Source organism: Neolamprologus multifasciatus, chromosome 18 (genome assembly GCF_963576455.1).
Source record: "Neolamprologus multifasciatus chromosome 18, fNeoMul1.2, whole genome shotgun sequence".
Classification (NCBI taxonomy): domain Eukaryota; kingdom Metazoa; phylum Chordata; class Actinopteri; order Cichliformes; family Cichlidae; genus Neolamprologus; species Neolamprologus multifasciatus.
In genome coordinates, this window is record NC_140456.1 from 24,236,401 (window position 1) to 24,257,144 (window position 20,744).

The 20,744-nt window shown below is 42.0% G+C and overlaps 1 protein-coding gene across 9 annotated transcripts in view; it reads left to right on the forward strand.

Moving 5' to 3' along the window:
* st3gal3b (ST3 beta-galactoside alpha-2,3-sialyltransferase 3b) overlaps window positions 1-16,128 on the forward strand; it is a 73,274-nt gene extending 57,146 nt beyond the window's left edge. For all 9 annotated transcript variants that reach the window (XM_085139638.1, XM_085139640.1, XM_085139639.1 and 6 more), the window contains 3 exons: window positions 10,121-10,267; window positions 12,044-12,190; window positions 15,083-16,128. In XM_085139638.1, the coding sequence (XP_084995764.1) occupies window positions 10,121-10,267; window positions 12,044-12,190; window positions 15,083-15,172 (384 nt within the window). In that variant the 3' untranslated portion in view covers window positions 15,173-16,128. The remainder of the gene's footprint in view (window positions 1-10,120; window positions 10,268-12,043; window positions 12,191-15,082) is intronic.
* The last annotated feature ends 4,616 nt before the right edge of the window (window positions 16,129-20,744 follow it).

Genomic DNA, 20,744 nt, shown 5'->3' on the forward strand with positions numbered 1-20,744 from the left:
ATTTGAACTACTTGAGTATTTAAAATATAAATGGATCCAAAATGCAAGCAGTTTTTATAGAACAAGATTCCTGCTTATGCTTGCATTCGCTTACATTTTCTTTCATTTATTTTAGCATTTGCTTTCCCTCTGCTTTCACTCTGTATTTGTTGGTTTGATCAGCACTCGGCTGAATTATTGCGCAACAATTTTGTCCTCCTTTGAACGTCTATATCAGAGCAGTATAATCTATAATCACATCCTCCTGATTACCTTCTGTGGAAATCTAAACCACTTTGTAAAAGAATAAATAAGAATACACATAACTATGCCATGTACTAAATTAATATTGGGAATGTTTGATGATGATTTAAATGCTTAATGTGGAAAGGACATTCAAGGAAAAATGACCTTATTTTTTCCCTTTGCTTTGCCATGTAACAAGCCTATCGCATGTCCCATGGAATATTAGTATTGGCACAGGTAATTGACAGGTTGCCCGGAGTTACCCTATTAATCTCACAGGGTCAGACTGAATGGCCCAATTGTGTCTACGTTATCTATGAAAGTATTACCGAACATGGCTGTCTTTTAATGCCTCCTTTTCTCGTTTTGTCCTTTTGTTAGAAAAAAAGCTCTCTTGGCACTTTCATTCTGTTCTTGTTGAGCAGTCTATAATATATCTTTGACTGGGATTATTTTGAATCCACTTAGCTTAAGGACAAAGGGCCTGCTTCAAAGTATTTAAGGGAACATACTAGATCCTCCCTTTCTTTTCTTCCCCCCTCTCCCCTCCCCTTTTTTTTTTTTTTTTTAAAGTTGTAGCATGTTTTATATCTTTATGAATTTACATTATTGCTGAGTGCTTCTATAAAGCTCCACATATGCAGTGTTAAGCAAAACCAATCCTCCCTCCTTCTGTGAGGGGAGGTCACAAATTCACCCATAAAGGGCAATAACTTGACTTGATTTTAAATTTGGACGATTTCCCCTTTAAGGCCATTCTGTGCACCGTTGCATTACTTCGAGCACTCTTCCTAGGTTTGAATCGCTCCCTGGCCACTTGCATGCACGCTGAAATTTCAGTTGTCAAAACAGCAACACTTCCACTTGGAATTTCCAAAGTGGTGTTTATACACCACTTTGGAAATAGTCATTAGTTATTATTAATCCATGGCTTTCTTCCACAGTGTGCCTTTTATTGTGTCTCCCTGCCTGGTCTCACTTTGGGGGTTCTCTCTCTTTTATTGTAGGGTCTTTACCTTACAATACAAAGCATCTTGAGACGACTGTTGTTGAGATTTTAGCGCTGTATAAGTAAAATTTAAATGGATTTGTGAGAAAGGACAGACATACAGAGGTGTGAGTGGTTAGCATGCTTCTAGTCACACTACTGACCTTTTGGGTTTGGACTCTGTGTGCTTTCTCTAAACTACAGTTTGGTGTTCAGGTCGTAGCTTTAGTGTCTGGCTCCAGTGATCATCCAGTGAGCAATCAGAAAACTGTGAACACAGGAAGTGGTGCAAAGGTGCACACAGAGGTGAGGGGAGGAGTGTTGAATTTAAAGCAGATGTTTGTTTGTGTGGGTTTAGGTTTTTTGTTGTTGTTAATGTTGGTGTTGTAAAACTCACATATGTAATTTTATAAAAAAAATCAGAGTAGGGAGTGTATTTTTAAGCAGTCAGAATAATCAAATTATTTATTTTTGTTGTTTTGTTTTGGGAAAAAAGTCTCATCAGAAAACACAGGATTTGGGAAACCTGCTTTATTTTCTGACACAGCCGAGTGAATTTCAGAGACCGTATCCCAGCTGGAATTTTTACAAGGTGGCTTTTGTCAAAATAGAAAGTCACAAGTGGAAAAAAACAGAATAAGGGTGGGTGGGTGGGAATGGACAATACAGTTAGGGTATGGCATAACAAACTGAAACAAAGTAGTAGTGTGAATTTTGGTTAAAGGACAAAAGAAAACGGATAGGTGGAAAGGATAATGTCAAATGGAGTAAAGGGTTAACAGCTGAGGAAAGGAGAGTGAGTAGTGGAAGTTGACGGTAAAGTAAAATAAAATAAAACTGCTTTCTTGGCTGGCTTATGGCGTCTTCAGCCTTTGATAGTGCCCAGATTTTTGTGGCGTGTCAGATGGAGAGGACAATGAAAATGGCTGCCTGGATAATTGATCTGGCCCCCGGCGTCTGACTCAGTCCTCTTTGATCTGCTGAGGAAGGAGGAATGCAACTCATGTTAATTATCAGGAAACAGAAATATCATCAGTGTCTTCTGTTTTGAGGCTCGATGACAGCATTACAGAATAAAACTGACACATGTGCAGACACCCATGTTTGACCTCCAGAAAACAGGAACATAATGGGACACACTATTTATATGGCAGGAAATCGAATGCAATTCATCTGTACTGCCATTCTAGACAGTTTGCTCCATTTTTATTTTGGCAGCTTGTGCCCTTGAAACTCTTTCAGTGTAAAAGTAATCCATTAACGGATATCAGTGTAGTGAGGTTATCGAATTACAATCCAAAAAAAAAGCCCCTCTAACTGTTCAGGCTTGTTGCTAAGAGTCTACAGTCCTAGAATAGCAGAGTCGGTCAGTTGTGCAATCTTGTCGGTTTAAACTGCTTTGGTCCAGATGTTAAATGGGCTGCCTTCCTCATTAGTGCTGACCGTTGCTCCCCGGTAGAGTCTCAGTGGTGGTAGGTGTTGTTATGGCTGTAAGCCGATGTGTTTAGGGAATGCTTTCATTTGACACTAGTTTCGAAAGTTGTGTATAATAAGTAGCACATCACGTTGGTTTAAATGATAAATGAACTGTCTGCAGCAAGCTTTTATGTGCTTATTTAAAAATGCATCACACAGGCATTTAATTTGTTTGCTCACATTAAACTATTTGGTAAGAAGATGCAGCATATACCTTTAGTGAAGCATGAAGCTGCTTGTGTTACTAGGAGAGCAATATCTGTTTGCTGTTGAATTTTCTGCCTTGGCAGCAACATGAAAGAAACCCGTCAAAAGACTGATATCCTGTCTTCATTGTATGTCATTCACTAGCAGCAGGGAAAAATGCAGAGTAAACACCAAGATGTTTTTATCTGATTTCACCTCCCGTGATCTCAGGAAAAATGTTCATAAAAAATAATTGTAATAATGAATTTTTTTAAATATATGCGTGCTCATTATTTTAAAAGCATTTTTCTTCACTTCTCACCACACAAACAGGTATTTAATGGAAAAAAACAATCATACTTTTGGTAAAGAACTATTTGCAGGAAATCCTCATCAAGTAGCAGCAAGCCCCCCCCCTCCCCCCGCACCCCTTTACTCGATCCATTTTGTTCGTGCTAGAGGGTAACATAATGTAACTCTGGACAGTTGTCCTTCGGGAGCTTTTACAGCCGGGAATTTCTTTGTGTAACCTGCATACTTGGAGCTGGAAGGGATGAAAAACCTTTTTTACTTGCCTTCTGTGGTTATGAAAGCAAGTGTAATTTTTTTTTCTCTGAAAGGTTAGTGGGTGGTACACACTTGCGCAGTTCCGAATGACTCATCTAGCCGGTGGTAAATGTGCCGGACTATCCTTCATTTATTGCAGATTTTCATGAGCCTAGAGTGCAGTCTTGGAAAGCTGGCCAGAATACAAATTAGCAAGACAGTTTCCCAATCTGTTATTTAGAGTTTCGGACACTTCCACAAACACGCAGACGCACGCAAAGAAATCCGGTCGTGATCACATCTAATCCTTCTTCCTAATTGTGCCTGTCCTTTTTAATACATACACAGTCCCAAAGCCTCACAAAGCTTCCAATTTCCCTTATCCCTCATTGTCTACCTGATTACAAGCTAACTTTCTCACTCTGCCTTAAAATTGGACCCCACAACAGCAACAGGCTGGTTGATTGCCACATTACATGCTGTTTACACATGTGCTCAAACGCGATTTCCACGATTGCTGATATAGGTTTTTTTTTTTTCTCTCCTGGGTCTAATTTGCAAATTTTTTTTTCCTTCATGCACAGTGTGCACTCACAGTTCATGCACACACAGCCTGCATGTGTTTGTATATGTGGGGATATTTTTAAACAGATCCAGTGAAAGATATACAGCCGGTGGTAAACACAGGGTTTGAAGGTGGAGTGTCGGTGTTCTATCTCTCCTGTTTGTTTACAGGAGCTTTTGCTGCTGGCTGCAGGGCAGAGAGATAAATGATGGATGCAGACAATTTGTCGAAGAAAGTACTTCTCCTTTAATAGAAATGCCGCCAAAGTAACAAAATACTAGAGTGTAGCCAATATTTCTGTCTTTTGGTAATGCCAAAAAAAATCAAGTGTAGCTAAAAAATCGAGTCTCTAGAATGGCAAGGGTCTCCACATTATTGAGAAATTGAAATGTAAATTCCCGATGGCTGGAATACTGGTGTGAGCCAGTGACCTGTGTCACCCCGTGTGGTGCCCAGATTTTTGGGTTTACATACTTGTCATTTTATCCCAAAAAAGTTTATTGCAACCCTTTCACTGTGGATGAACTGCAGGAAGGTATATGGCTCTTCTTTTAAGCCCAAACATCTGTGGAGAATCCCCCAGTTGCATGCATACATGCATTCATAAACATTTACATGCTTGTAAACATGGATTCTGAACGTGAACCAAGTGATTAACGTGGTGTCCGGATGTCACTGATTGCCACGAGTGTTGTGTTTCAGAAGTGCTTCACCTACATAGCCTGCTGCGATTTACACTGGGACCTGTACACTGGGTTCCTTTGGTGCTGTGTTCCAATAGAGTGGATGTTGATTAATGATGTATTTATGAGAGTTTAAGGTGACCTATGAATTGTCAAAAGGTCACCAATATATATATTTATGACACTGCTTGTGATCTTTCAACATGTCACTTGTTATTTCCCAGAGACTTTGCTGCACCTGCTGGTTTTAAAGGTTGTAGTGTTGTGAAGCATTGGCACAATTTTCATCTTTGCAATCGTGGAAGTTTGGAGATTTGTGCTTCCCATACCGAGTAACCTCAGAGAGACCAGGAATTGATCAATCACTGTGACCTCAGTGGGAGGAGAGGTTGTGGTATGTGTCAAGAAAACAAAAAACACAAATCGAGGACCGCTTCAGATTCCCTCTTAAAAACAAAGAGGGGGAATATTATAAGTGGACCTTTAGTAACTGTAATCCCCTGCTGCGCACCTCCAGGTTTTACTGCTACCTCTCTCCATTCAGACATTCTTGCACAAATGGCTCCTCTTCAGAGGAGCACTTAAGTGGTAAGACACTACCACTTGTAAACTCAGAGACCTGACATGTACACAGTGCTAATGACCTCCAGGCAGCTGTAATTGTGATTGTTCACAGTTTGGGCCTGCCGTTACGTTTTCAAAATTGCTTTAAGTTGGTCCTCCGGAAATTCGGTCCATCTCGTCTGAGCCGTGCAGCTCCACGGCACAAACATCAAACGCAACCACATTCTCGCTCGGTAAGTTTACAGGATTGAAAAACTCCAAAAAAGTGTTACGGATGTCAATCAGGGAAGTAAAGCCATTCGTTGCTATTGAAGCAATACTCTGAGATCAATCTGAAGAGTAGTCACATGTAAGCTGAAACTGAAAACCGCTTCTGGTGACGAGATTGTTTGGTTTCACTGCTTGTGGCAGATGGTTTACGCTGAAGGCATTTAAAGCCACTTGTAGTAACCCTGCAAATGTGAAACCTTTTTCCCTTTTTCCCTCATATTTCATTGTTGTTCCACGTGTCTGCACTTTTTACTCGGACCCCCAGAAGCTATAAACTGAGCTGGTTGTTTCACTTAACACAGCGGATCACTTTAGTTTTAAGGTGAGTTCAGTTTTGGTTTGTGCTGGAAGCCACAATGAAACCAAAGCACGCTAAAAACTCTCAATGGAAGGCTCTAAACCAAAGCTGTTGCTTATTTGAGCCTTTTTATGCAAGGACACAGGATACATACCATTATGTTTATGGACAGTCTAATTTAGGTATCTCACCAGCACATGATCTTAGTTACCTTTTTCGAGATTTTTAGCTCTGTTGTTAATGACAACAGTACCATTCCTTTTTGCTTCACTTTTTCCATTTGTTTGATCCTTTCCATCTTTAGGCTTACAGTAGGACTTCTCCTTATCCTGTGGCACGCTTTAATCCTCTGATTCAAGCTCCCTTTTTTTTCTTCTTTAATGGTTTATGTAATTGTGATTTTTCTAGCAGCTTTGAAATCACAAAACAAATACACTTAGCTTTTGTAAGGCTTCAGCTCAAGCTGACAAGTTACCTGTACTCTGCCATCTATTTTAATCGTACATGCTTTTGTTTGTGGTTGCCGAGGAATCAATAATAGTCCATTTCTAATCTCAACAGCATTACTGCTCTGTTGGTACATCCTCTTCATCCTCGGCACAGAAAAATCAGTATTGCACAGATATTATCGCAACATCACTGCATTGATATAGTGCTGGGGATTGTCTCACACAGTGCATACATTTAGAACTGCATTTCCAACTCTCTGCACTATGTGGTAAACAATGTTTATAATTAGCTCTCAAGAAATGCCGTGAATGTTGGCTGTAGTGGACAAATGTGTGTAATTGAGAGTTTGAGGTTAAGCCAGCCCGAGCTGTATGCTGTGCTTTGATGTAGATGTATAAGCAAGTATAAGCTTGCTGTTCCTGTTATTTGGAGAATTGTTGAATCTGTGAACTCATCATTTCTGCTCATCTGCGCTCAGTTCAGGCTCATTATGCTTTGAGATCCACCTTCTGACAAGACAGCAAGGAGTTGTATCATCTTTTCCTCAACACGGTTGACTGGCACTAAGCTTGATTTTTAAGTTTTTGTAACTAAGTAATGTCGACCCCCTCTAGGATCTATCTCCTTGCACTGCAAATAATTAACTTGCCCAGTTCAGGTTTGTTTTAACAGGTGCTTTATTGGAGCGCACCGCCTTGTACACACACTTAAATCTAATAATCTAAACCAATTTAACCATAAAGCTGTCACAGGAGAACGGAAACAGTCATTTCCTCTTTGAACACAGCTCAGTGACAGCCCAGCCAGCCGATGCAGTACACGTGTGTTCACCTTTGAGCATGTGTGCGTCCGTCATTAGCAAGTGGTGTGAAAGACTCTTTCCGGGTGGCTGTAGCTCAGGTGGCAGAGCAGGTCAGCCACTAACCAGAAGGTCGGTGGTTAGATCCCAGGCTGCTCCAGTCTGCATGCCAAATATCCTTGGGCAAGATACTAACCCCGCGTTGCTCTCCGATACATCCATCGGAGTGTGAATGTGTATGAATGGTAGATTACTTAGCACTCAGAAAAAAGTGCTTGTGTGAATGGGTGTGATTGGGTGAATGAATTAGTTGTATGAAGCGCTTTGAGTGCTCAGACAGAGTAGAAAAGCGCTATATAAGAGCAAGTCCATTACCATTTCCGTAGCTTCCTATCGTGTCTAGGGCAAAGTTACAGCGCTTTGTTTTGAGAAACAAATGCGTGCTCACACAGAGGTTAGCAGTTAGTCCACAGTGGGAGCCACATCCTGTTCTCTTAAGGCTATTTGTAGGAGCTTTAAGTACAGATTGTACGCTACTCATCGCTGGAAGTGCAGCCTTTTCAGTGCTGCTTTAAAGACGTTTCTTTTACTCTTTATTTACTGGATACCTATCTTATTTCATTTTGATGTTCATTGTTCATTGCTGTGTGTTTAACCTTCAATGAAACGTCCAAAACAGGGCTTATTGTTTGAAAGTGAAGTTCTTTCTCATTCTGCTCAGCGGTTTGTCGTCCTTCTCGCACATGTTTCATTTGTAATGTACCAAATGTTTCCAGTGGGTGGCAGGTGTTTACTGCACGCTAGCTAGTTAAGCACCAAGATTCTTTTGCTACAAAGCCATATTAATGTAGTACATGCAGGATGTGGTTTGGTAAACTGTATATAATGTTCAAGCCCTAATGGTGCCTCTGTAGAAGCGCAAGTTGGCCATAAAAATAGATCAGTTTTCCACTCCCCCTTAATCCACCTTAAATGATCTCTCATGTACAAGGAAGTCTGTGGAATTAATAATTTTATTTTTGTGTTTTAACATTTATTTCCTGCTCCTGTGATTTGTTCCTGAGCCTGTGTGTTGACTCTGTACAGAACTGTCTGGTTTTAATGCAGTGCAGCCTGAGGCTGAACATCACAGCCATTCATGACTTGTTTTCAGTCTTGTTCTTGTGCACAGGAATGCCACTGAATTCTCTGAATATTTTTTATGATCACTAAAACATTTGTAGTTTTATGTTTTGTTTTGTTGTTTTTTTCTAAACCATTTGCTCACCAAGTTTTCACAGCATTTTGAAATCCACCATATCTTTCCTTCTCAAAGTTTGGGATCAAGTAAATCATTGCTGTCTGTTTTTTGTTTACATGTTACAAAGTGTTACAGCGTTTTGGAAAACAGGGTTGTGAGCAGCTTCCCACATTCCTGAACTCATAAACATACCCACTGTTCCCATCCTTCCTAACAATCCCAAATCCTTACATACTAATTGCTCATACATTTCTCAAAACCACCTGTACTTGTCTGATCTTCAAAGAGATCCCCACCCTGTGACATTTGTGTCTATGTGCATGTCAGGTCATTGCTGTGTGTGTGTGTGTGTGTCATTAGCTGCTCTCCTTCCTAGAATAAAGAAAAAAATGCATCGCTCTTTATTCAGCATACACAGACCTGCACACATCCAAACAGCTCGGCTAAATAGATTTCTGGCAAACACAAGCTGTGTTGACAGGAGAGATGAGCTGCTGTTCCTGTCGCGGCTTGCCGAGGGCACAGAGCTGGGCCTGCGTTCAAAAAGAGCCGCCACTGTTGAACCCACAAAGCCATCAGACTTGTTGCTACTGCCTCTGCCAACACACAAACACACACACATACACACATCGCTGTATCAAAGGCAGCCAGGCGAGTGTTTGACTGTTTGAACAGGTGATTCACATTGGTTTCATGGATCTTAGGAGACAAGTCAATCACGCACTGTTAATTTGTTACTTGTTAATTTAGTGTAACATTTGAATTGAATGCAGTAAAGGGAGCTAATTTCGACTCAGGATTCACTTGCATTATGTATAAACTTCTCCAAGGGGGAGCTTTTTGTCTGTGTCTCAGTTTACTAATATCCGTAGGCTGTTCTGGAAAGACTAAGTTGGGCAAGTGCCTTTCATTAGAGTTGCATAATTTTATTCAGGTGGTGTTACTAGCATGTCTGACGGGTTGTGCTAGCGACTGATGAAGATTGCCTTGTGTAAAACGACCCGAGGTCTCTCGGAACACCCTCGGGTCAAGGTGTGATTTTGTGATTTTCTTTCTAATGCAATATTTACCCACAGATGTTGAGTATGGATAGGTTCCCAGCAGGGTGTCTGGCTTCAGACAAAAGTGGGTCTACAAAAGATTTTTTGTCAAAATCAATTTTTTCACTAATATTGATATTTCCAGAAGCCTGAGAAAATTGTAGGAAACAGAAAGTCCCCGCACGGTAATGGAGCAGTTTTGCTCCAGAGTCGGTGCATATTAACACGGCAGCACTATTATCAGCACCTATAATCATTCTCCTTATTTGGTGTTCACTTGGATTATGAAGTATTTCTTTCTCGGAAGGAAAATGGCACTAAAGCCTTAAAGGTTCAACTGTGTGTTGCACTATTGTCTTATCTACATCTTCTAAAACTTTGATGAGGACTTGAGTGCAGCCTCTCCTTACCACTCTAGGGCAACTGCATCCCTCACAAACTGCTAGACTTTCCTTCTGATGGGTCAAAATTGCTGGTGTCCTGCAAACGGCAACCCCCAACCTCCCCTTCATTCATTAAAGGTCCAGAAGTAATTTCCCCAATCAGTGGTAGACAGAGCCTGGCTTCTGGTTTGCTTCTTTGTTTAAGGAGGATAATCTTTTGTTGATGTTTGGTTGGTAAATTTTAGTTGGCTATCACCAATGCCATCAATTGAAACCTTTTGTTGTTGTTTTTTGTTTTTACCCATTTGTGCCTCTGTGACATGTCTCTAATCTGACAGCGTAAAACAAATTCTTTACCATACACAAACTGACCTTTTTCTGCTGTCCTCCATCTTTTTACTTTTCAGAGGGGCACAGATGGCTTTTGGAAGTCGGTGGCTCAGTCTGTGCCTCGGGAGCCGACAGAGATGAGAATCCTCAACCCCTACTTCATCCAGGAGGCTGCCTTCCAGTTCATTGGCCTGCCATTCAACAATGGCCTCATGGGCAAAGGAGTAAGTAACAGTGGAATTTACTTTTGTTTTAAACCTTCACTGTAGGTATGTTGTAACCGCACACCCTTCCAAAAAAAAACCAAACATGTACTGTGTTCAGTGGTGTAACCTGACGTGCACCCCCCTTGAAATGTAACTGTGCAGTCCAGACAAGGATAAATGCTGGCAACGGCGTCGGCCAGTTACGTAGGCTACATCAGATATTGACTTTGTATGCATAGATGCGACGTTCATCTGTTTTTGTAAGAGAATGAGAGCTCAATATCCCGAAAGAATGGGGAGGGGATTGGACTGTGTTTCCAAATGAAATGCAGAATAATTACAGCCCCACTCGTCTGCGCCCTGCTTACACAAGAGTCTTTTTCTTTTTTCTTTTTCTTTTTTAAATAACTAATTGAAGAAAATATACACATGTTATATAATCTGCTGATTCTGGAGCCATTTAGGGGCTTATTTTGCTGTAAGTTATGAGCAGAGTTCATTCTTGGAACAGGAGCTGCGATTAGGGAGCCACGGATTTAAAGCGTTCCGATCTTTCACTGCATTTTACTTCGGTACATTAAAAACAAGTGAATACTCGCTGTAACCCGGAGCCAGGGTGAATTCTGCTGCCGTGTCATCCCTTTAACCAGAGAATATTTTGTTTAAGAAGTAAAGTGATGAAATTTAAATTGGTGGCTATCAAATCGATTGCAGAGCAGAAAAATTACAAACTAAACATCAGACTGTTTGAAATTAAATACTGGTGTGCAAGTGTATATAGTGTGTATGCAAACAGTGTGTGTGTATGTGTCTGTGTACACTTGGCGAGGATAGGGGGAATTGGAGGGGACATCAGGAGTGTATCACCCTAACACCACCCTCTGGGGGCCACCAAGAATACCTCTGCATGAACTCAGCTCTGCAACATGTGTTGAACATGTGGGCATCACATTATATATGTGTGTGTGTTTGTGTGTAAGAGAGCGAGTGCATGATGATCTGTGTGCACGTTTGTGTTTGTGTCTGGGTGTTTGCAGGGCTGTCTGGCTGTAGAGTTGTATGATTTGGCACATTCTTTCCCTAGAAACACTTTACCGTTTCTCTTCTGACCATCACAGTGTATGTTTATGTACATGGGAATTAATGAGGAGGACTATTTGTTATACTGGTGTTTATGTTGAGTGTGTGTGGCTGCATGTGTGTAAAATAATCTCTTATTAGAACATGCAGTGGGGGGTTGGCCAGCTGCTGGTTCAGCTCCACCTACCCTGAGGGCTGCAAATCAGGGTAATGATTTAAATAGGGCCTCCCTCCCTCTGCTTTCTTCTGCACCCTGCATCTCCCCCCCCCCCCCCCCCCCCACACACACACACACTCACACACTCACACACTCTCTGTTGTTCCGCAACATCCTCACACACAATCAAACACACACAGAGGCCCTTTTACTTACCCCCCCAAATCCCAGATCTCTGGCACCCCAGGGCGGTTAGGAAGCACAGCTTCAACCTTGTAGATCAGCGTGCCGTAGCAGGGGTCTACAGGCATCACATCTCAAAGGTAATAGTTAATCACCAAGTGTTCAGAGTCAGTTAGCAGCAGTGAAGTAGAACAAAGACAGAAGTACCGAAGAGGGAGGGAGGGGAGCAGATACGAAAGTGGTAGAATACATCTGTGTCAGATACAATGAGAAAATTATAATAATAATTGGGTAGATTTTCTTTTGTCATACCTGTTTTTCATTTTAATAAAGTGTGTGCGTGTGTGTTGCCCACACCTGTGTTTCTGCCACAGAACATTCCAACTTTGGGGACTGTTGCTATAACAATGGCACTGCACAACTGCGACGAGGTGGCGGTGGCTGGTTTTGGTTACGACATGAACAAGCCCTACGCACCTCTGCACTACTACGAGTCTGTCAAAATGTCCGCCATTAAAGAGGTGAGCGTTCGCACATCAGCACTTATTTCACTACAGGGTAATCCAGCATTGGAGGCACTCTTTAAGATTTCTTTAAATGAAATGCGGAACGACACGGGCTCATTCCTAATGAGAACAATATATTCTAGCTGCTCCTTACCCTTTGGCCACAGTAGAATAACCAAAGTAACAACTGTAGACTTTGATTAGGAGGGACCACCACTCCTGTGAAGGCGTGCGAGGGGGACGTGAACTGGCCTACAGCCAAAATACATTCACTACAAAGCAGTCACTGTTTGGACTTATGGTAATATTAGTCCAAGAATTCTTTTGGGGTTCAACTTCTCCCATTTTTTTTTCTTCTTTAAAGCCAAAATTATAGCCGTTATGAGCTTATGGGGGAAAAAATGCTTGGAGGTGCTCCGGAGTGCTAAACAGCTCTTTGCAGTTGGCTAATGGTTGTTCTACAAATATTTAAGATTACAAGGGACTGTTAAAGCTGCAGAGGTGTCAGGAACATTTTGTGTCTGATAACTGCGCCATCAGCTCCAAGTCTCTGGATGTTTTGTGAAAGGATTAACTTTCCAAAAAATATCCCTTCACTGATCCAATATCTTCTATAGCTAAGATGTGTAAATGCCATAGCATGCAATACACAGTATTTCAATACTTTTTAAACCATTCAGTGACCCCTCATGCCCTTCAGATGGATGTAGACTACGCCCATCAGAATCAGGAAATGCTACATTGTAAGATGAAAGCAATCACTAAACAGCTTGTTATGGAGTGATGCTTCAAAGAGGAAAAGCATGCCAGCCACATCCGGCCACCTCGATACTGAGGTTTAAGGGCTCAGGCACTTCTCTTAATTTGTCACCTGTCTGTAACTTTGTCCCATTTGATTTGGAAAATTAAGTCAGAGCTGCTTTCATGAAAGATTAAGAGCACAGATTAGTAGAAACCAGAGAAAATGTCTGGGGAAAAAGGGAAACAAACGCCGTACGTATATTAAACCATAAACAAAATGAAAGATTGTTGAAACTTCTTGATAAATTAAAACATAAATTCATGAAAGATGAAAAATGAAAATCGTTGAACTAAATTTTTAGATTGAAGTGGGAACGGTCTTTCATCAGGCACTTAAACGATCGTTTTCTAAACGTCCTCATGACGGAGCTCTCTCTGCTCCATCACGTCTGGATCTCTGTGTTTACACTGAAACCGAGCTGAATCCGAGATGTCACCCCTGCGCTGACATGTGTAAACCATGAGCTCAGTATGATGATAACCTTTGTCTAAACTCCCAGTAAACCTTTGGCATTTATTGTCATCATCTTCATCAGCATTGTCATCATCAGCCACACGTGGCTAATTAATGTTAATGTTTTTAGCCTTTCATTTTTTTTTATCTCTGTTGTTTGGAAAGCTTAACCAGCGCCTGAGGTTTTGATTTTTCTGGAACCGCACAACTGGTAAACCCTCCAGCTATTCTTAGGCCTGTTCTTTAACTGTCTGGGTGGAGGATTAAAATCCACAATACATGTCTATCTATGCATCCTCATTTTTGTCATCTCAAAGCTGTGCTTGGAAACGATCTAATTTAAACTGATCGGATCAATAGTTGATGAAATGACTGTGAAAACCCACAGAGAATGATGACCTGAGGCTGTGGAGACGTTGGCATCTTTCTGCTCATCTTCCAGTTTTGATTTTATGGTCGCAACTTTAACATTTTTGTCATGTGGAGTTTCACTAAAGAAAGAAGTCAAAGAGGAATAAAGTCTTAGAGCTATTATTTGGAAGTTACCCAAAGACATGATTGCAACCAATGCATATGTTGCCCTGTCTGTCCCGTGTGCAAAGTGGATACGGACAGACCTTTAGTGAAGCTGAGAAGGCATTGGGGTTTATTTCTACCCTGCTCCTCCTCGTCTTTTAGCTGCTTCCTATAGGGGTCACCACAGCGGATCGTCATTAAAGCTAATGAAACACCATAAAACCAGCCAGAGTGGAAGCTAAAAGCAAATAGAGCAAACTGTCTCGAGTGCTTACATGCTGGATTACATATTAGATGATGACCCCACAAGGTGCACTTTTCAGTTTCGCTACCTCTGTGACTAGTTTACATGAAAAACGCCAACTTGTCTGCAAATATTCACAAATTACTGACAACCAAATCTGCTAGCGACCAAAGCAGCTGGAAGGAGCTTTTCATCGTGGACCTTTTTAATGATAGCGATTGCACGTAACCTTAAGTAAATATTTGCCAACTGGTCGCGGAATACACACTTTTCTCTCCCAAACAGTGGTTGCCAGCAGGTCGTTATTGTTGTTATTGTATTTTAACCTCTTAAGCCCCAACGCCCCCTGATACGGGGGCAAAAGGCAGGAGATCAGTTAGGCTTGGGGCTTAAGAGGTTAAATGTCGTTGTAATTTTGCCGTTGACTTCTGCGAAAACTGCAGGTTATTGTTCTTTCAGGCCGTGGCGTTTCCCATCATGTAATTGTAGGAGGCTTGACCCAGACAGACACACAGCCAGACCTTATAAGAGAGTCTTGACGCTCTCCACTTTTTTCCATTCGCTCTCATAGGTCTCTTCCTCCACCCTGTGCCTCCTTTCTCTATATATTCCTTCTCCTTTTATCCCTAACTATCCCACTGGACTGAATTCTTATAGCACAGCAGGACAGAAGACTGACCACCATGGCTTAACACATGCTCCATTGTTGTACACTTGAACACCCGCATGTATAGACACTGGGGATATAGTAACCCTAAACTTAACATACAGTTTTGTCTGGCGCTGTTGGAAAATGTGCTGTTTAATATGCCTCCTCCCACCACTTATCCTCGTGCTTCATCTGTGATGTTGTATCTTTCTGAATATGTCCTTTCCTTTGATTATCCCGCAGTCATGGACACACAACATATCCAAGGAAAAGGAGTTCCTTCGTAAGCTGGTGAAGGCAAACGTCATCAAAGATCTGACCAATGGTATCTAAGTTTACACCCGCCCACAGTCTCCCTCCGCCATTCCCAAAAGACTACCAGCAGGAAGCTGGGAAATGGATTGACTTTTTGAAGAAGGAAAAAAAAAAAAACCCGGAGTCCGGGTGGCCTGCACACTGCCGGGGTTTTTATATCAAAGGATATTTAAAAAAAGACTAAAATGCAGGAGGGATTCTGTGGAGAGACGCGCACACACATGTGCCTTCTGAACCAAAGACTCCTGCTGATTGAAGCGGGGGGGAAACGAGCATGGGGGGAGCACTGGATCTGCGTAGTTTTGCGTCTTATCAAAAGACATTCGCAGGAATGCTCCGCCGGCCCCACACTGCAGTGTTTACCACTTCAAAGCCCCGAGTATTACATGAATGAACAGTAAGAGCAGAGGTGACACTTTATGACCCACAGAAGTCAGAGTTTAGCTTAACGTTCCAGTTAGTCTGGTGAAGACGGAAGACAAAGGGATGGAGAATGACTGTATTAGAATGTGTGGGGATGGGTTGAATATTAGCAGTGCCAAATGTACCTCGTAGAGAGAAGAGGCCACCCCCCCTCTCCTTCTGCTGCCTGAATGTATTCTTGTTCCTCATTGTAAATATCAAAAGTAATTTTTACTGTGCTTTTTAAAAAGCTGCAGCAGCTGCCCTGATCCTCGTCTGTCACTACTTCATTCATTCATTCATTTTTTTCCCATTCTGTCCTGACTTAAAAACTAACACTTGCTCCACCAGATGATCCCTGACACCCTCCACCTGTCACAAAGACTGGTGTTGCTTTGACACACTAATATAAGCTTGCGGCTCCCCATGCTGTTTGCATCAGGTAAGAAGCCACCAAAAAGCTAAATACTAATGAAGACGGAAGCTCTTTGAGGTATTTAAAATTGAAGTTTATGTGAGGTATTTTAAAACTCTGCATCTTCTTTTTTTCAATAAAGATGCTATCTTTTGTAGTTTTTAAAGTTGACCACCTGTAAGAGAGAAAGTAAGACACTGCAGTCTCCTCTTACTTAATCCTATCTTTGTTCATGTCAGAGACATAAAGTGATCCGGGGTGTTTTATGACATCCCTTTTCCATTCTCCTGTTGCTGCGGAGGTTTTGTTCTTCACTAAATGGTGAACTCTTGGATTGTGGGATATATATTAGTGTTTTTTGTTTATTTATTTTGTTCCAAAGTCCCAGTGTTTTGGTCACAGGCAGGCCTGCTTTCTGTTCTAAACAAAAGTTTGCATTTGTGCTTTAAACTTCAGCACCATGTGCTTCCCCAGAGACTGCAGCATTATCTAGGCTTGTGGCAGAAGTAACCGTGCGACTGAGTCTGCTTGAAACTGGATGGGTGTTAAATATCTGCACGTCTTCATTTTCTTTGTTTTATGCAGCGTTTGTTAACACAACACATGTGACCTTCTGTGACGGCGGGCGTTAAGAAAGAAAGAAAAAAAAAAATTCCACAGGTGATAAATGCCACCTTCAGTTTGAAATTAATGTGCTGCTGAGGCCTTTGCACTTCTCACATGGAGATCCTGGTGCAGGCTTCTCTGTATTTTAACATTGAACATATTCGTGATCTCTCACTCACACAAACACACACACACAATCTCCTTCAAACAGTGAGGGAGCGCGAGAAGATGCATATGTTCATCATATTATATGAATGCGATAATCAGCTTTATATAGTGATGGTGCATTTTGAAAACTGCTTTACCAAAGCAGGGTTTATTTTACTTTTTTTTGTGAATAGGGTTTTCTCCAGTTTTCTGTCTTTTTAACTCTTCTATTGGAAGTGTAGATTGTATACACACACACACACACACGCGATGCATTGCTCTTTTTGTTTCCTTCATGCTCATTAGTTTCCACACGCTGCCAGGGTCATGCATCGTCATGTCATGCACAGTCCCTTTCGGAATGGTTCTCCTGGGTTTGAAAATGGATACTTTTTTTTTTTTTCTTTTTTGGAAAACTGGGCCCTGTTTGGGCCTTTTTCTGAGAGCAAAAGGTACAGGGAACATCTGAGCATTGCACTATCATGAGGCGCTGTCAGTGCCTTACACCTCATCACCTGGAAGCTGTAGCGAGGAGTGTGACTGCTGTGAAAGAGAACAAAGGCAGCTGATTCCAGTATGTAGGCGCAGCTCCAGCTCTGGGTCAGGACGGGTCTCATTCCTGGGGTTTGGGACCGGTCCACTTCATGTATGTACTGTATGTACATTGTATACAATCCAAGGTAAAGTTGAAGCCCTATACTGTTTTGGGTTTTGTGTTTTAGGGGGAAATGATGTATATATTGTACTTTAATAAACAAGATGTCTACTTGCGTTAAATAATTTGAAAACTATGATTTTAAAAAAATCAGATATTTGCTGTTTGAACCCTAAAACACAGAAAACTACCAGTATAGTCTTCAAGGCTACGAGTCTAAGCAGATCCTTAATTGGAAAGGAGCCCATTTCTGTCTTACTTTTTAGGTTTTTAATTTTTATTTTTAAACGAATGCTGGATAAGTTCACATGTGTTACGTCCAAATCGCCTTTTTTCTTTTCTTCTAATCTGTTCAAAATAAAGCAGAATGTATTTGCTTTTGTTGTTCGTGGTATTTATAAATCTTTTATTTTGAAGCATCAACAGAAGGTCAAAGTGATTGAACGTGTTAATTCTTTTTTTATATACATACACACACAGACACAGAGTTACAAAAGGCTTTCTGTTACCTAATAAAAAGGTTTGTAATGGAACTTTGTGCGTGTGGTCTTTTCATTTTATTGTAAATGGCCTTATTGGAGACATGCATGATTGTCCAAACTGATTGTTTGTGCAGGAAATTAATTTGATGTGGTTGGTCCACCTTCTGCTTTTAATCTAGCTTTTATCACAAAGTGCCAGCTCTGGGCTCAAATATGTCTGCGTGTGGCCCTCGGTGTCTTAGTCTGACATGCTGATAGTGGAGCAGTCCTCATGAAATGTGCAGCAGGTTGGAACACCGTCTGCCTCCTCCCGTTTCAGGGGATACAGAGTGCAGGAAACCCAGTGGAGATGAAGGAGGGATGGATGGAGCAGTGCGGAGAAGGGGATTTCCTCCGCTGATCTGTGCTCTGTATCTCCAACCTGCAGAGCCAGGGGAAATCATTTTTCAATCCTCCAGCGACCAGGCTTCCTCTCTAATTCACTCTCCTTTTTCTCTTGTGTGTTTATCTCGCTCCCTCTGTTACTCGTTTCCCATTTTGTGCTCTGCTGCGCTGTTCACTTCTCCCTCTTCACCTGCTCGTTGCTAACAGGGATCAAATTTCACTGGAAGTCATGAGGGACTCATTTGAGACACACAATGAATACACGGTACTATTCAGCTGCCGCACACAAACTTTCACTTCCCTGCAAAAGTGATCATAAACCACAGCTGTGAGGTGAAGGAAGACAAGACGCCGAGGGCCCTTAAAGCGCCTCCACAGCGTCCCATCCCATCCTGCTGTTAATGGGGTGCCAGAAACTTGCCTTCCCCCCTTCCCCCTTACACACACACACACAAATAAGTCACGTCTCACTGGTCACCGCAACCGCAGAACTCGAGCTACCCTGACTCGACAAATTTCCAGACGTCCGCAAGGGTGGGATCGCGTGCTCTCTCCCTCCCTGCAGCAAGGGGAATATTTGCCACCTGGGATCTCCCCGAGGCAGCTGGCCGGCCCGGCTGGCTGGAGGAGGTTGCTTTCGCTGGTCCGGCAGACAGGGGTATGAGCAGGCCTGCACCTCTTCAGCCGCCGGACTTTTTATTCTGAGCGACAGGTTCCCCCTGGCCCCACCTCCTCTCTGAAGGCTTGGAAAAGAGAGGCCACGACCTCCGAGCCTGAAATTGAAACTCCTCGTAAAAAGAAAAAAAGAAAGTTGGAGAGGGTGAAAACACCCATTCAGACACCCGTTTCTCTCTTCCCCTGCTCTGTTTAGCTAATGCCGGGTCAGCTGCGATGAACATTCCCTTCTCCGCACTGCGTCCCACACAGTGTCTTTACCTTTGTCTGTGGATCGGACACACCTACAGGGCCTGTCATGCTCCTGTAATGCAGATGGATGTGTCTTCCTTTCCCGTCGGCATCTGAACTTGTCCTCTGCTGTGGCTCATTCTAGATCATCAGCTGAAAGTTGATACGTATTGGATTATGGGTGGAAAGATATATATGTATATATTTTAATGCATATTTTATTCCCAGAGGAAAATAAATATATATTATTAGTAGTATTTCCTGGCCCGATTCTTGATTATCCAAAGCAATAAACAAAACCTTGTGTGCATAGACGTTTGACTATTGATTTGATTCCTTAGCTCATCCCTTCAGCTGTGCGTCCGGGAGATAGAACTGAAGCCACTGACACTGTGAAGTTTCACCGCTGTTTACTCTGCGCACGCTCCGTCCATCCATCCACGTAATAGCAGCCCCAATCAAGCCACATGCCGACGCTTTGCTTTATGATTTGTTTGTATGAACAATGATACAACAAATCTGGAGGACGCCTGCAGGAATGCAGCTTTGAAATGCTCGGCTGAGGCGGTAATTACTGGAGATTCATCAGCGCCGTGTGTACACTTGTTGAGCTAATGTGGAAACGGGGTGCTGTGCAGTCCGCTGTTTTGCTGCTCTCGGAGCTTCATTGTGCTCTCACTCTCTCGCAGGTGTGGCCTGGGGGCTTTAAAGTCAGTGTATTGGAAGAGAGGAGTTCCCACTTGAAAAGTGAAAACAAATTTAAAAGTGGGAAGAGGCCCAAGAAAAGAGAGTCACCTTTTGGATGAAGAAATGACAAATGGGCGACAGGGGCAGTGACCTGTGCCTCCAGAAGAGACCAGAGAAACGTTGGAGAGAATACAAAAATATACTCGGAGTCACATGACAGCACTCTTCTCTCTCCCCTCTGTCTCCCAAAAAGTGATTTCCAATGCTTCTCTGTGTTTTCTGTGTAATACCTTTGCTTATATTGCTAAGTAGACTGCAGTCAACAGGAATTAAGAAGAGATTATATATAAAATAAAGAAATGACCTGTTTTGCAAGTATCTCTATAACCTACATTACAATCAATCCAGTCCAATACCTCAATAGAACTGTTAGTTGCAATTTCTGCTTCCCTCTTGGCCAGATCTCTCTTAAAAAAGACATTTTAATATCAATGACACTTATTTTACCTGCATAAATAAAGGGTATATAAAATTGATGTCACCAAAAATTTATTCCAGCTGTTACCTTCTAATCGGAATGATCTTTCTTGCTCAAAATGGCTTGAAATTATAGGTCAACAAGCCATTTGCGGTAGTTGAAATACATGCAATCACTTTTTGGCTTGGCACATCTGGTCCTGAATGTGAGTGGACCCAGAAGCTCGTCCCAAAAGGACGGGACTGCATGTTTGGTCAGCAAATGTTCTGGGTTCACTTGACACACCAGAAACATTTTGATATAAAAGAAAAATATCGTCCTCGTAAATTCAGTTTTATACTGTTACATAGGAAATGAAAAATTCCATTAAAACCACAACAGTGGCCACGTTATGGCTTGCCAGACAGGAGGAGAAGAAGGAGGTCTGC